The 14,290-nt window shown below is 44.7% G+C and overlaps 1 protein-coding gene across 1 annotated transcript in view; it reads left to right on the forward strand.

Annotated features, from left to right (window-relative positions):
- Window positions 1-7,420: 7,420 nt before the first annotated feature.
- The window catches only part of Ext1 (exostosin glycosyltransferase 1), a 285,350-nt gene continuing 278,480 nt past the window's right edge, over window positions 7,421-14,290 (forward strand). The window contains exon 1 of the mRNA XM_059246872.1: window positions 7,421-9,020. Within this exon, the coding sequence (XP_059102855.1) occupies window positions 8,059-9,020 (962 nt within the window). The 5' untranslated portion in view covers window positions 7,421-8,058. The remainder of the gene's footprint in view (window positions 9,021-14,290) is intronic.

Here is a 14,290-nt window from a genome sequence, read left to right on the forward strand (position 1 = left end):
AAGTAAATTCTAGGATCACATTCTGGATCAACTGAAGGAGAAACTCTGGCAATGAGACTCTGTTATTTGTGGGCTTTTTTAAACTTCTTTTTATTTATGTGCATTGGTGTTTTGCCATGGGTGTCAGATCTCCTGGAACTGGAGTTACAGACAGTTGTGAGCTGCCATGTTGGTGTTGGGAATTGAACCCAGGTCCTTTGAAAGAGCAGTCAGTGCTCTTAGCTGCTGAACCATCTCTCCAGCCCCAAACTATTTTTTAAATTTATTATTTGAGTTTTAAGCAGCCTACACTTTGTGATAGACAGGTCTTGTAGACATCCCACAATGCACAGGACTATCACTTACAACAAAGAGAATCAGAAGTTCAAGAAACCATGACCTGAGCCTAACTTTTTCCTTTGTAAAAACAGGGCATTATTTCCTCTCCAATCTTGTGGTCTTGTGGTGGCACTCAGGAAACCCTTCTGCCAGTGCATCATGAATAGCACAGGGCCACAGACAGATCATCCCAGGCTCTGGCATGACTGGGACAGAGGATCTACTCAATAAATATTTCTCTAAGATATTTGGAAGTGAGTTCCTGGCAGCCCCCTCCACCAGTCTGGATTCAGTTTCCCTGTTTGTTCCAGGCCAGAAGAATAATACTCACGCTCTGGGAACCTTAAGAAGATTGAGAGATGGTGTCTGGGAAGGGCTAATCCAGAGTTTAACACATACACTGTTCAGTGCTCTTTGCTGGGCTGGTATTTAGCTTTCCCACTTGGTGTTCCTATGGAAGTTAGATGAGGCCCTACCTACCTTTCCTTGAGGGTGGGGCTCCTCTCCTACCCTCCACTTAGTCTACATAGGATAGATACCCTTGACTATTTCTGCTGGGATAATATCAGCATGCCCACCCTGCATCCTTCAGAAACTCTGTGTGCTAGGTCTTCAGAAACAACCTGCTTCAGGTTCCTGCAGAAGATCCTGTCTGGGAAAGGGAAAAGCTTGCCACCTGGACTCCTGATCCCTGGCAGGGAACCTCTCCATCCTTTAGGATGCCCCAGGATGGTCCTTACTCTCTTGTCTCTTCCTCTCTTCTAACATACCACAAGCAACTCTTAGCCTTTCTAGAAGCCAGAAATGCTTACTGCCTCAGATTCTATCAGGCATCATACATACATATCACAATGTACCCCTGCCAAATAAAAATTGTGTGTAACCTTATTAAAATTGATCATGAACATTGTAGATCATTTAACCATTTATAAATTATTTAGTTTGTGTTCTTATTTTGTAGCCAACTTTCTTTTTCTATAGCAAATACAGTTACAGACCCTAGAGAACCATTTGTGTGTATGGTTCTATATATATTAAAAGAAAGCCTGTCTTTTGTGGGGGATAGTCCAACTTCCCCCCACCACCACCTTTTTTATTACTTATACTGATCAAGAGCCATTCCAGAGTATGTAAAATATCTGGGATACATGGATGTCAGTGTGGGTGATACTCCATGCACTTAATGCTTGCCAACATGATTTACATGTGCTTGTGGCTATAGACCTATGACCAAAACTTTGATGATCTTACACTGGCCGTGCACGCTTCAGACTTCAAAGGCCTTTCTTGAACATTATTATGAATTCTTGTTTGATACCTACAGGAGAGTAGCCCAGTGAGCTAAACATGATATATGTTATAGTTTTCCCCAAGTTTACCAGTGGGAAACTGAAATACAGGAGAACAGGTAATCCACTCGAGGACAGACAGTCAGTACTTGGCAGTTAAGATGGGAATCCATGTTCTTAGGGATCCAGTGTGTCATGTGCTATTCAGGTCCTTAGTTGGCCATGCAAAGGACTCCTCCAAAAGGAAATTAACCAAGGCATGATGAGTGATTAAGATACCTGAGTAGTGTGTGTGTGTGTGTGTGTGTGTGTGTGTGTGTGTGTGTGTTATAACTCCAGTATTGAATATTCTTTTATTTGAGCCACAGACAATGGGGTCAAAATAACTAATCAGTTCAAGAGATATTTGTTGAGTACCAGGCTCTATGGTAGCTATTGGTGATATAGCAGTTAACAAACAAACAAACAAACAAACAAACAAACAAGAAAATCAGACTAGGTTCCTTGCCTGTGATTCACATTCTAGAAGTGACAATGAATTAACAAGTCAATATAGTATCGGTCAGGACTTTATTGCTAGTAAGGAGAAAACAAAAGCAGAATGAGGAGATGGGAAAAGAGAGGAGATTTTGCAACTTTATTTAGTGTGTTCAACAGTGAGGTGGCATCTTAGATGAGTCTGGAAGTGAGGCACTGTTTCATGTATCAAGTCAAATACCTTTACCTCATATTGACCTTTATTGTATATGTAAGAAAATAGTTAAGATCTACTGTCTTAGGTGGGATAGGTGTTATAAGCCTACAACCCCAGCTTCTCAGGAGGTGGAGGCAGGATGATTTTGAGTTCAAGGTCTACCTGGGAAACTTACAGAGACCCTGCCTCCAAATTTAAAAAGTAACACTTGCCTAGCATGTTTAGTGCCTTGGGTTGCATCCCCCAGCACTGAAAAGATCCATGATTATGCAATTTCTAATTAGAGGCTCTCCCTCACCTCCAATGGTTCAATTTACTGAACTTAGTATGTTTTTATTTTATGAGTGTGGAAGCAATACATATTTAGTATAAACCAAACTTTGACTTTGGTTCTGAATTTGCAAAACACAATGTGATCCTATCACATGATGTTAAGCAGCAGTGACAAGCAGCAGCTCATGGCCGTAGGATCACAGAGGGAAGCAACAGACGCTCTGTAGTGTTCTGTGGCTGAGCAACATCATTCAGTCGGTAAGGGGTGTTAAACACACTTTCAACTTAGGATGTTTACAACTTAAGATGGGTGTTCTGGGCTCAAGCCCTATCATAAATAGATGGTGATCTATATACAGCCTGTGTTATTTAGTTTTTTTTTTTTTCTTCTTCTTCTTATTCTCATTTTCTCTTTTCTTTCTTTAAAGACAGGATCTCCTGTTGTATAGGCTGGGCATGAACTCACTACGCATCACAGGATGGCCTTGTACTACTGATCTCCCTGCTTCCCTTTCGTGAGGGTTGGGATTACAGTTGTGCAGTGCCATTTTGAACAACACAGCATTGTTAGCTATAGTCACCATGCTAAGAAACCAATACTTATTTAGCTTATAACTGCAAGTTCACATAACTGCAAGTTCATATCTTTCTTTCTTATTTATTATTTATTTATTTTTGGTTTTTCCAGCTAGGGTTTCTCTGTGCAACAGTTCTGGCTGTTCTGGAACTCGCTTTGTAGACCAGGTTGGCTTAGAACTCACTAACATCGGCCTGCCTCTGCCTCCCAAGTACTGGGATTAAAGGCATGGGCCACCATTGCCGGCTGCAAGTTCATACCTTTCAACCAATATTTCTCCATTTCCACCTTGGTCCTGTCAAATACTTTTTCTATTCTCTGCATTTGTAAATTCCATTTTTTAAATTTTTTTTATTTTTTGAGATTATAATGTATCATTTCCCCCTTCTCTTTTTGATATCCAAACTCTCCCATATATCTACTTGCTCTCTTTTAAATTTATGCCCTCTTTAATTATTGTTAAATACATATATTTATACATGTAGTATATATATATATATATACATATTTAAATCGAGTTTTTAATTTATTTTGTTTTGAGGGTACAGGTAATTGAAACTTTTGCACGCAGGACAAATGCTCTACCACTAATCTGTAGCCTGGGCTCAAGGTTTTTTTTTTTTTTTGATCCAACGTATAAGTCAGATCATGAAGCATTTGTATTTCAGTGTCTGGCTTATTTCACTTTGTACATTATTCTCTAAATTTATATGTATTGTTGCAAGTGGAAATTCCCCTTCCTCTTATGGTTAAGTACTGTTCTATCTTATATGCACATTTTCTTGATCCATTCATCAATGAACAAAAGCTTAGGTTGTTTTCATATCTTGGCTATTGTGGATAACACCACAATGAACTTGGGAGTGGCATTATCTCTTTGACATACAGATCTCATTGCCTTTGGCTTTATACCAAATCAAGTAATGGTATTCCTGGATTATGTGACATCACTTCTTGTATTTTCATTGTTTTTAGAAAACCTTAATACTGTCTACTAAAATAGTATTAACTTACATAAACGCCAATGAAGGTAAGTTCCCTTTTCTTCACATTCTTTTCAAAATTTGCTACCTCTTGTGTTCTTGACATAGCCATTCTAGTACGTGTGAGTGGGCATCTTTTTGTGGCTTTAATTTGCATTTCCCTGATGATTAGTAATGTTGAACTCCTTTTAATAATATCCATTGGGGCACTTGTATGTCTTCTTCGTGATAATGTCTATTTAAATCTGTTCGCCCACTTGTATTTATTTTTGCTATTGAGTTAATGAAATCCTTGTATATTTTCAATACTAACCTCCTTTTGATGTATGGTTTGAAACTATTTTCTCCTTCCTTAGGCTACCTTGTCATCCTGTTGATTGTTATCTTTGCTGAGTAGAATGTTTTCTTAGGTGAATCACTTATTTTTGCTTTTGTTGTGTGTTCTTATGACACCTTTCTTTGCAACTTTGATCAAGTCATTTTTTAATCATTCATTCAGTAATTCATTTAATCCAATATTTGAATTCTACCTAAGTCCAGGAACTGCCCCAGGCCCTAAGGATTAAAAAAGTAAGCCTGGGGATGTCGCTTAGTGGTTAAGAGCAGGCACCGTTCTTGCAGAGGAGCCCAGTTCAACTCTTAGTATATACATTGGGTGGCTCACATGTACTTATCACTCCAGCCCTAGGACGATCAGATGTCTCTTGCCTTCAGAGGTACTTGAATTCAGACACACACACACACACACACACACACACACACACACACACACACACACTTAAAACTACATCTTAAAATAGTAAGCTTATTCCTTCTGGTTAAACTGCAGGAAAAAAGAAAATATATTAAGGCTGGAGAGATGGTTCAGCAGTTAAGAGCACTTGTTGCTTTTGCAGAAGACTAGAGTTCAATTTCCAACACCCGAATGCGATGGCTCATAGTCATCAGCAACTCCAGTCCCAGGAGATCTGACAACCTCTTCTGACTTCCATGAGCATCAGGCTTGTATGTGGTACACACCCATCCATCCAGGCAAAACATCCACACACATAAATAAGTATTAAAAGAAGATATCAGTAGATGAGACGATCTAGTGAGAAAAAAAAAAAAAAAAAAAACCCAAAAACCAGAGTAGGGGTGCTGCACTGATGAAGCCATTCTGTAAAGGCTCCTGTAGATTGCAGCTGGGATTTTGGAGCATAGAATATGGGCTAATGACATCCATTATAGAGACAACCAAGGTAGAGAAAGGTATAGATTACAAATTGAGATTGGCAGATAAAAAAGCGTTATTCCAGGCTCATCAGTGAGAAGCTGAGGGTAAGTTGAGATCAATCTACAGGCACGAGCTAACAACAGAAACATGGACTCAACCCATTTTCCTCTCATTTTCAATACCATTTTTTCTCTGTAGCACAAACCACTATGGAATGGGAATGTAATTAACAATGTGCTGTGAGATAAGGGAATTCACCATAGTTAGGCAAGAAAAGCAAGAAATTATGTAAAAGCAGGGAGAGGAAAACCCTTCCTTCTACAGGATGGAGGTATTTGATATTCAGCTCTCTGCCTTAAAGACTCTTGTAGCAATCCTGCAGAGAGCTGGGGTCACATGTGGCTCCAATAACTCCCTTTACCTGCATGGTTCTCATCCTATTTGGAAGTTGACTGAACCTTTACTCTTGTCTCAGGCCTCTCTAAATCTTGTGGTGAGGATAAAGTAAGTCTTGAAAAGCTACCTCATCTTTAGCAGGTCCAAAATGAGGAGAAGCTTCAGGAATGTACCATAACATCCCACCCACATCCTTTCTCTTCGTTTTTCAAAGAAATCTGAAACAACAAAGGTTGAAAACTTTCCACTCTGCCTTATTATGACAGTACCATGGGTACACAACCGGCTGGGGGTTTCAGCAGCCCGAGGGAGGTAGGGATGTGTCTGCTCCCAGCTCAGTCACTCCCACAATAAACAATCACTAAACAGCTTGCTGCCCTAGGCAACTGCTTATCCAGCTTGGTCAGGCTCTGAGGCTAGGGTTGGAAGTGTTCTAAACCAGAATTCAGGCTCTGAGGCCAAGTAATGCTCCGGAGTCTAGCACACCTTTGAGTTCCTGGGGGTTCCTTTAAAAGACCGCTTTTATCAGAATCATCCAATTAAGTTTACCCGGGATGACAGGGCTTGGGGAAGAGGAGTCAATGGAAGGAAGGTCAACTGAAGAAAGAAACGGTGGCACATTCATTGTAAATAAAGTTATTTTTCTTGCTTCAAAGGTTCCCTTCTATAGCTAGGGCAGGTGACATCTTAAAAACCCCAGCTCAAGACTAACACCACCAATGGGGGCAAAATGAAATGGCTTCTCCTCTTCAGCCATTAGGTCCCTCCCGGCCAGTGAAAAGAACAGGTGGGAGGGATTCAGGAACGAAGAGAGGGCAAGCCGATCAGAAGGGTTTAAGAGGTGTCTTCTCAAGCTCACAAGCACAGATCGAGAACTGCAACAATTCCATCGGACTGTGACAATTCCTCTGTATTGTTGAGGATGGGTGTCTCCGTGAGGAAGACAGAAAAAACGGGTGGGTTACACAGGGGAATTGGGAAGACCGTCTCAATGTTCAAAAGAAAATAACAAAAAAAATGGGCCTCAGCGGGTCTAAGGGTGGGGGAGAAACATCCCGACCGGCGCTCGCTTTCCATGAAGTCCCCACCCCCTCCTCTGGCTTCTCCATTTTCAGGCATCCTTTCACCAGGAACCGGTCCTCTCTCCTCTCTGCCTCCCGGCGGGGAGGCGTTCCCGGCTCGTGGAGACCCCGGGCATCCAGAGCAGCGGGTTGCCGGGCGTGTCCCCCACCCTTCCGCCCGCGCCTTTGGGGCTCAGCCTGGTCCAGGTTGCATTCCGGGCCCGGGGTGCCGGAGGCCAGCGGTGGGCGACGCCCGGCCCCGGCTTTGCGCTCCGCCCGCCGCTTGTGCGCTCCGGGGTCCCCCGCGCCCGCGCCGCGCCGGCGCCTCTGCCGGCCGCCGGGGGTTATGAATGGGCGCAGCGGAAGCCCCGCCCCACCCGGACGTGACGCCCGGCCAATGGCAGCGCGGGCTGCGTGGATGGATGAGGTCAGCGCTGTCGTGTCGGGAATGGAATGTGTAAGTGTAACATTCAGAACCGGGTAACATTCGGCGACCGAACGCGGCGGTCGGCAGCGGTAGCGCGGGGCCTGCGAAGCGCCGCTCGGGGCCGGCACTGCCCGCGGGGAGGACGCGCCGCCGCCGCCGCCCCGCGTCGCCTCGTGCAGCCGGCCGGGCCGCCGCGCGCCCGGGGAGCCGGCCCCGTGAGCGCAGGAGTAAACACCGGCGGAGTGTGGGAGCCGCTGCAGAAGGGAATAAAGAGACATGCAGGGATTTGTGAGGTTACGGCGCCCCAGCTGCAAGATGCACTAGCCGGCTGAAGCCGGGGCGGGTTGACTTGTTGGAACCGTAGTGCTCTGCACGGGAGTGTGGATGAGTTGAAGTTGCTTTCCCCGGGCTCGTTCTCCACGCCGCCGAGAGGAATCCGAGCGGCGAGGCAGGCACTTCGTCTTGCCATTGATTGGGTATCGGGAGCTTTTTCTTCACCGCTCTCTTTCTTTTCCTCCGTCTTGTTGCATGCAAGAAAATTACAGTCCGCTGCTCGCCCGCCCTGGGTGCGAGACCTTCTGCCCGGCTCTCTCCCGTGCATTGTGCAGCCCAAAGATGAAAGACCGAAGGGGAGAAAGTTAAAGAAATCGCCCACATGCGCTGGATCAGTCCACGGCTTGGGGAAAGGCATCCAGAGAAGGTGGGAGCGGAGAGTTTGAAGTCTTTACAGGCGGGAAGATGGCGGACTGGAGCTGAAAGTGTTGATTGGGAAACTTGGGTGATTCTTGTGTTTATTTACAATCCTCTTGACCCAGGCAGGACACATGCAGGCCAAAAAACGCTATTTCATCCTGCTCTCAGCTGGCTCTTGTCTCGCCCTTTTGTTTTATTTTGGAGGCGTGCAGTTTAGGGCATCGAGGAGCCACAGCCGGCGAGAAGAGCACAGTGGTCGGAATGGCTTGCACCAGCCCAGTCCGGATCATTTCTGGCCCCGCTTCCCGGACGCTTTGCGCCCCTTCTTTCCTTGGGATCATTTGGAAAACGAGGATTCCAGCGTGCACATTTCCCCCCGGCAGAAGCGAGACGCCAACTCGAGCATCTACAAAGGCAAGAAGTGCCGCATGGAGTCCTGCTTCGATTTCACCCTTTGCAAGAAAAACGGCTTCAAAGTCTACGTCTACCCGCAGCAGAAAGGGGAGAAAATCGCCGAAAGTTACCAAAACATTCTAGCGGCCATCGAGGGCTCCAGGTTCTACACCTCGGACCCCAGCCAGGCGTGCCTCTTTGTCCTGAGTCTGGATACTTTAGACAGAGACCAGTTATCACCTCAGTATGTGCACAATTTGAGATCCAAAGTGCAGAGTCTCCACTTGTGGAACAATGGTAGGAATCATTTAATTTTTAATTTATATTCTGGCACTTGGCCTGACTACACCGAGGACGTGGGGTTTGACATCGGCCAGGCGATGCTGGCCAAAGCCAGCATCAGTACTGAAAACTTCCGACCCAACTTTGATGTTTCTATTCCCCTCTTTTCTAAGGATCATCCCAGGACAGGAGGGGAGAGGGGTTTTTTGAAATTTAACACCATCCCTCCTCTCAGGAAGTACATGCTGGTCTTCAAGGGGAAGAGGTACCTGACAGGGATAGGGTCAGACACCAGGAATGCCTTATATCACGTCCATAACGGGGAGGACGTCTTGCTCCTCACTACTTGCAAGCACGGCAAAGACTGGCAGAAGCACAAGGATTCTCGCTGTGACAGAGACAACACCGAGTACGAGAAGTAAGTAAGGGCAGCTGCCCGCCCTTCCCTGCGATGCTCTGCCCTGGGCCCTGGATGCCTGAGTCCAGGTGTGAGGTTGGGGGGGATGCCGGGTGGAGACGGAGAAGCCTTCAGATCTGTTGCTTCCTGTTTTGAGCCTGGGACCCAGCAGCTTCTCAGGCAAACTCGACTGCAGTCCAGTCAAGGCAGGTGATACTTTGAAAACCATTCAGGACCCGTGCGTGTGTCTTCTGTGCATTTTATGGGGTTCTGATCCAAGTTTGGAAACTGCGCTTCACTGATGGGGTGCGGGAGAGTGTTTGTGAGGTGTCTGGAGACCCGGAGAGACACTGATGCTATCCAAGTCCACAGACACTCGCCTCTATGCTGTTTTTTTTTTTTTTCCATGAATATGGGTACCTGTTCTTCGTGGAGTTTTCCAGCCTTAAATTTTCATCTTTTTTCCTAAGCTTTAGATTCTTGCTAGCTGGAGGAATATTTAAATTTTAGCTACCCAACTTGTGACTGCTTCTTACTTCCTCTACAGCATTGATATTTATTAAAGGTAGAGTGTAAGTTGGTTAAGGCCTGTGGGTTTGAATGTATTCATCATTCATTCATTCATTCATTCATTTGTATAGCCCTGTCTTTCTTTGGAGAAACTTTAAAATCTGGGCCTCAGGCCCACTGTGGTAAACTACCCTTGCTAATTTAGATTTCCCTTTCTTCTTTGTCTTTATCTATTTGCATATAAATGTAGACTGTTACTCTTTGAATGGGCTCGAGATGCCTCCTTAGCCTCTGAGGAGGGGAGAGTTTTGTCTAGTTGCTAAGTAACTGAGTTGGTTACTTTGTAGCCCCTTTCAGTCTTCCTTTTCCTTGTCTTTAACAGTAGCTGACACACAGGATTTCAGGTCAAAGTTAGAATCCACAAATCTGCTTTAAACCGAGGCTAGCAGGTCAGTTTCCTGATAGCCGAGGTCAGTGCCCCAGACTCCTACTTGTGTCTGGCTGGGAAAGAGTTAGTGAGCTCCTATGGTGCATTTCCACTTTACGCCAGTTAAAAAACCAGAGCAGCCTTGTGCTTCCCAGGGAAGGAAGGGGAAACCTCTCAGCTGAGTGTACAAGAGGAACTGGCAGAGGTTGGCCGGTTGTGCAATTGATTCATGAAATGCAAAATAGGGGAAATGCTTCCCAAACCTGATTGGATCTGGAAGGGGTAGGGTGGGAAAGGGGCCCTGAAATGAAAGGTTTGATTATTGTCCACAGATTCCTTCTCTCTCTCTCTCTGGTCTTCGTGGGAGTGATTGCAAGGGAAAATAAAGCCCTCCCAGACTTGATCATAGAGAATGAGGGTGGGAGGAAGGATCAAGTACTTGGATTCTGCCTCTGAACCCCTAGGACCCTTTCCATTTCAAGCGTAGAAAAAGCCTGTGGCTAGGATCAATTATGAATCTATATTTTCCTCTTACGCAGGGAAGTTATGTGTGACTATTGAGTGTTGTTTTAATGGAGTGAAATTTTTTTTCCCCCCACAAAATACTCTTAAACTATGGTCAGAAATAAACTGCTTTGTTTAAAGGACATCTACTTTGATATATTCTTGGGGGTGCTTATAAGAAAGCAGTACCTTCTAGGAATTTCTTTGGCTGATGTGTGGTACAGTAACAGGGCAAGATGGGCTTGATCTTTTGATGTCTTCTGAAGGACTCTCACCACATTTTATAGAAAGATCACGGTGTTCTTCGTTCTGGAAGAGCAGAACAGAGGAGCTTGAACCTTAGGAAACTTGACATGGATTTGGGAAGTATCCTGAGTCCTGACCTCCAGTCATTTCTTCGTGGTGGTCGCTTCTCCACAGTAAATATCAATTCTTTTACATTTTCTGTGGGAAGCTTGCTTTCGCTTTCTAGAGAGCAGGGATGAAGAAAGGTGTGGCTGACTGGGTTCCTTGCAACTTTGTTTTGCTAGTTGAATGTAATTAATTTTTCACCTCTCTGTGACTGGGCCAAAAAATCTGACAGTCTTCCACCTTTTCTTGATTTATGTTTAAAGACCACCAGGGTCAGGGCCTTGGGATCATACCTCTTTGGAAATGTGGCATTTAGAAAGAAAGCCAGTTTGCTTTTTCTCTTGAACAGGGTTTTCCTTGGGTTTATGTTCCCTTTTACACTCCTTCCAGCCCTAACTTCACTTAATAGGATGTGTTAGTAGCGCAGAACACTTGCACTCACCAGCCCAGAATTCCTAAAGTTTTAACTCCTTACCCGTCTTGGATTATCAGAATTGTTACTTGCAGATATTATCCAGTTTTGCTTTTGACTTTGAGATACACAGGGGAAAAAAACCAGAATGCAGAAATCTGGAAGCAACGTGTGGCATAGTAGATATACCTATGCTATACAGTCTGAAATAAGAGTAACTGATGTGCTCCTTACGGGGTGGGTGTGGGTGTGGGGGGAGGGGGGGACATGTAAAACCCCCCAGCTGCACTGAGGCTAACCACACCAGGCCTTTGAAGTGGAGGAGATACTGAAGTCAGGTCTGTGGAAGTGGTCCTTGAAGGTTTGGCTTTTTACCTGGACTCAATCAATCTCTTGAGTTGATTTCTACCCGGGGTTTAAGCTGTTTCCAGGATGCTCCAGACATTCGCTTGGTAACAAGCCATAAAGACAGGATCAATTTTCAGCTGCTTCTCTTCTTCATTAGCAAGTGCCTATGAAAAGGTTTCAACTTAATTTGCTTCTGCAAGCAACCTCGTCCAAGTTTGCTTTGGACACCGGATCTGATAATTAGATTGGAAATTTATGGCACCTTGGTCATGATAGCCTAGTAGAACATAAGCAGATGCTTCAACTCCAAAAATAGTTGCCTTTAGTGATGGTATGTGATGCTGTAGGTTTAAAGTCAGATGGTTGAGGATTCCTGTCCCACTTGTGATTTTGTGAAAAATCACACATTCATCACATCAGCACAGACCAGCTCCATCGAGTGAATGGGAATATTTTTGTGCTAGAGAAAAAAAAAAATTAGTTCCTGTAAACTTTGATCTAGCTTTCCAAGATTATGCTAAACATCCATTTTGTTTTGTTTTGTTTTTTGAGACAGGGTTTCTCTGTGTAGCTTTGCACCTTTCCTGGAACTCACTTGGTAGCCCAGGCTGGCCTCGAACTCATAGAGATCCACCTGGCTCTGCCTCCCAAGTGCTGGGATTAAAGGCCTAATTTTACCAGTTACAGTTCTTTTTAGTTTTTTGAGACAAGGTTTCTCTGTGTTGCCCCAGCTGTCCTGGAACTTGCTCTGTAGATCAGGCTGGGATCCCCTTGAACTCAGGGATCCACTGTCTCTGCTTCCCAAGTGATGGGATTAGTACAAGCATCACCACACCCAGCTTTCAGTTGTGTATCCTAACAGGTGTAAGTGAAGTAAATAAGGAGTAAGTCTCTGCTGGAATTTGGTGATCTGGAGTGAGGCCTTGGAGAAATGCTCTTCATTCTAATTCTTTGGGCTTCTCAGGCATCCTTGCTATGTCTTTGGATGAAGGTCACAGTTCAGATCCCTTTGAAGGTCATTATTGGGGAACTTCAAGTTTAGCAGAAGGAAGAGAAGGTAATGAGAGGTGGCATCTACTTTTGACCCTCCCTCCCCCTGATTGTTTTCAAGCAACTTTGCTGAGAACAGTCAAAAGACTGTGCAGATCTTTGGACCCTTTTCTGTGTTCACCCAATACTTAAATACTGGTATTTAAAAAACAAAAATATTTCTTCAGTGCATGTTGTGCACACACACATGTGGAGGTCAGAGGCAACTTTGAGCCAGTCGCTTTCTTTCGGTGAGCTCTGGGAATCCGAATGCACATCCTTAGGCTTGGAGACAAGTGCCCTTCCCTACCAAGTCACCTCATCAGCCCCAGCTAGGTCATGTTTAAGGTAGGTGATCAGTTAGCTTCTAGCACTCTCCTTTCTTAGGAATTGAAGGATGGCAAACTTTGGGGACCAATCAGATCTGTGATGACTATTAGGAGTAGTTCTAGAATGGCCTTTGGGAGTTTTCATTGGTCAGCACAGCACTCTTCCATTTCTAATTGCAAACACTTCGGAAACTCTCAGCCCTCAGGACATCCAAGTTGGTGCTGGTGGTTGGTATTGCTGTAACTTGATGAAAACTTTCCAAGGGTCACTGGAAGGTGACAAAAAAAAAAAACCCAAAACAACCAAAAAACAGTGCATATACAGTTTGTCCTGTAGCTTAAAGGGCTGATGGAACTCTTTACAAGGACGTCCTCAGAGCCTTGCTGTGGGGTTCCTATTTTCTTTTCATTGTTAATTACCATGCTTGTGTCCCAGAAAGTGCTTAGCTTAGCTAGTTCTTCTTTTTAATGTTTTATTTTATTTTATTGAGACTTTCTGTGTGGCCTTCAGAATTTAGAGAACAGATCAAATTGACCAAACAAGCTGATTTCAGATACCACTGCAGAGGAAGGAAGATGTGCTTAAGACAAGTCATAACCCAAAAGGGCTCTTCTCTCTCTTTCCTCCATTGTCCTCAAGTGGCTTGACAGACACTTGGAGCAAGTTCCTGATGATCCAGGCCTAACTTTTCGCCACGTGTGTCTTCCTCCTCCCAAGTGAAAGGCAGGAACTGTGAGTCACAGACTTCAGATGTAAAATTTGAGCGCCTTTCTCCTCCCCACAGTTGTGTGATGGTACAAAAGTGTTTCTAAAATAAACCACAGATTAGGAATAAAACAGTAGTCCTGTGCCAAGCTAGGAAGACGACAAGTATGTGCTGACAGTGAAGCTATGCCCCCATCCCCCAAGTTCCCTTCCGTCTCTGAACCCGCTTTCTGCAGAGACCTTAATTTCACAAGGAATTAAGGTTGGGGAGTGTTATCGCTACCTGGAGGGATATATTTGCACTTTATTTGAGTCCAGGGTAAGAAGTGTTGAATGGTGTCTGTTACCTGAGCTATGGGCCTAAAGATTTTACTATAATTAATGACAGGCTGCTAAGATGTGGCCATGTCTGAGTGGAGACCACCTTTGATCCTCCTGACACCAGTTCGGTGGTACAGAATTGGCAAAAGGACACACCATACCCTCAGGTGGTCATGGTTTACGTCATATCCCGGAGGATCTACTGTCACAGAACAGGGTTCTAGAAAACTCTATCAGTGACATTGTGTCAATGCCATGCCAAAGGTTTTGGTGGGGTAAGGCCCGGCTGCCTTGCTCACAGCCACCTCTCCACGTATCTTGTTAGTGCATCATACCAGCGTGTAAGCTGAAGCC

The sequence above is a fragment of the Peromyscus eremicus genome, chromosome 20 (genome assembly GCF_949786415.1).
Source record: "Peromyscus eremicus chromosome 20, PerEre_H2_v1, whole genome shotgun sequence".
Taxonomy (NCBI): Eukaryota; Metazoa; Chordata; class Mammalia; order Rodentia; family Cricetidae; genus Peromyscus; species Peromyscus eremicus.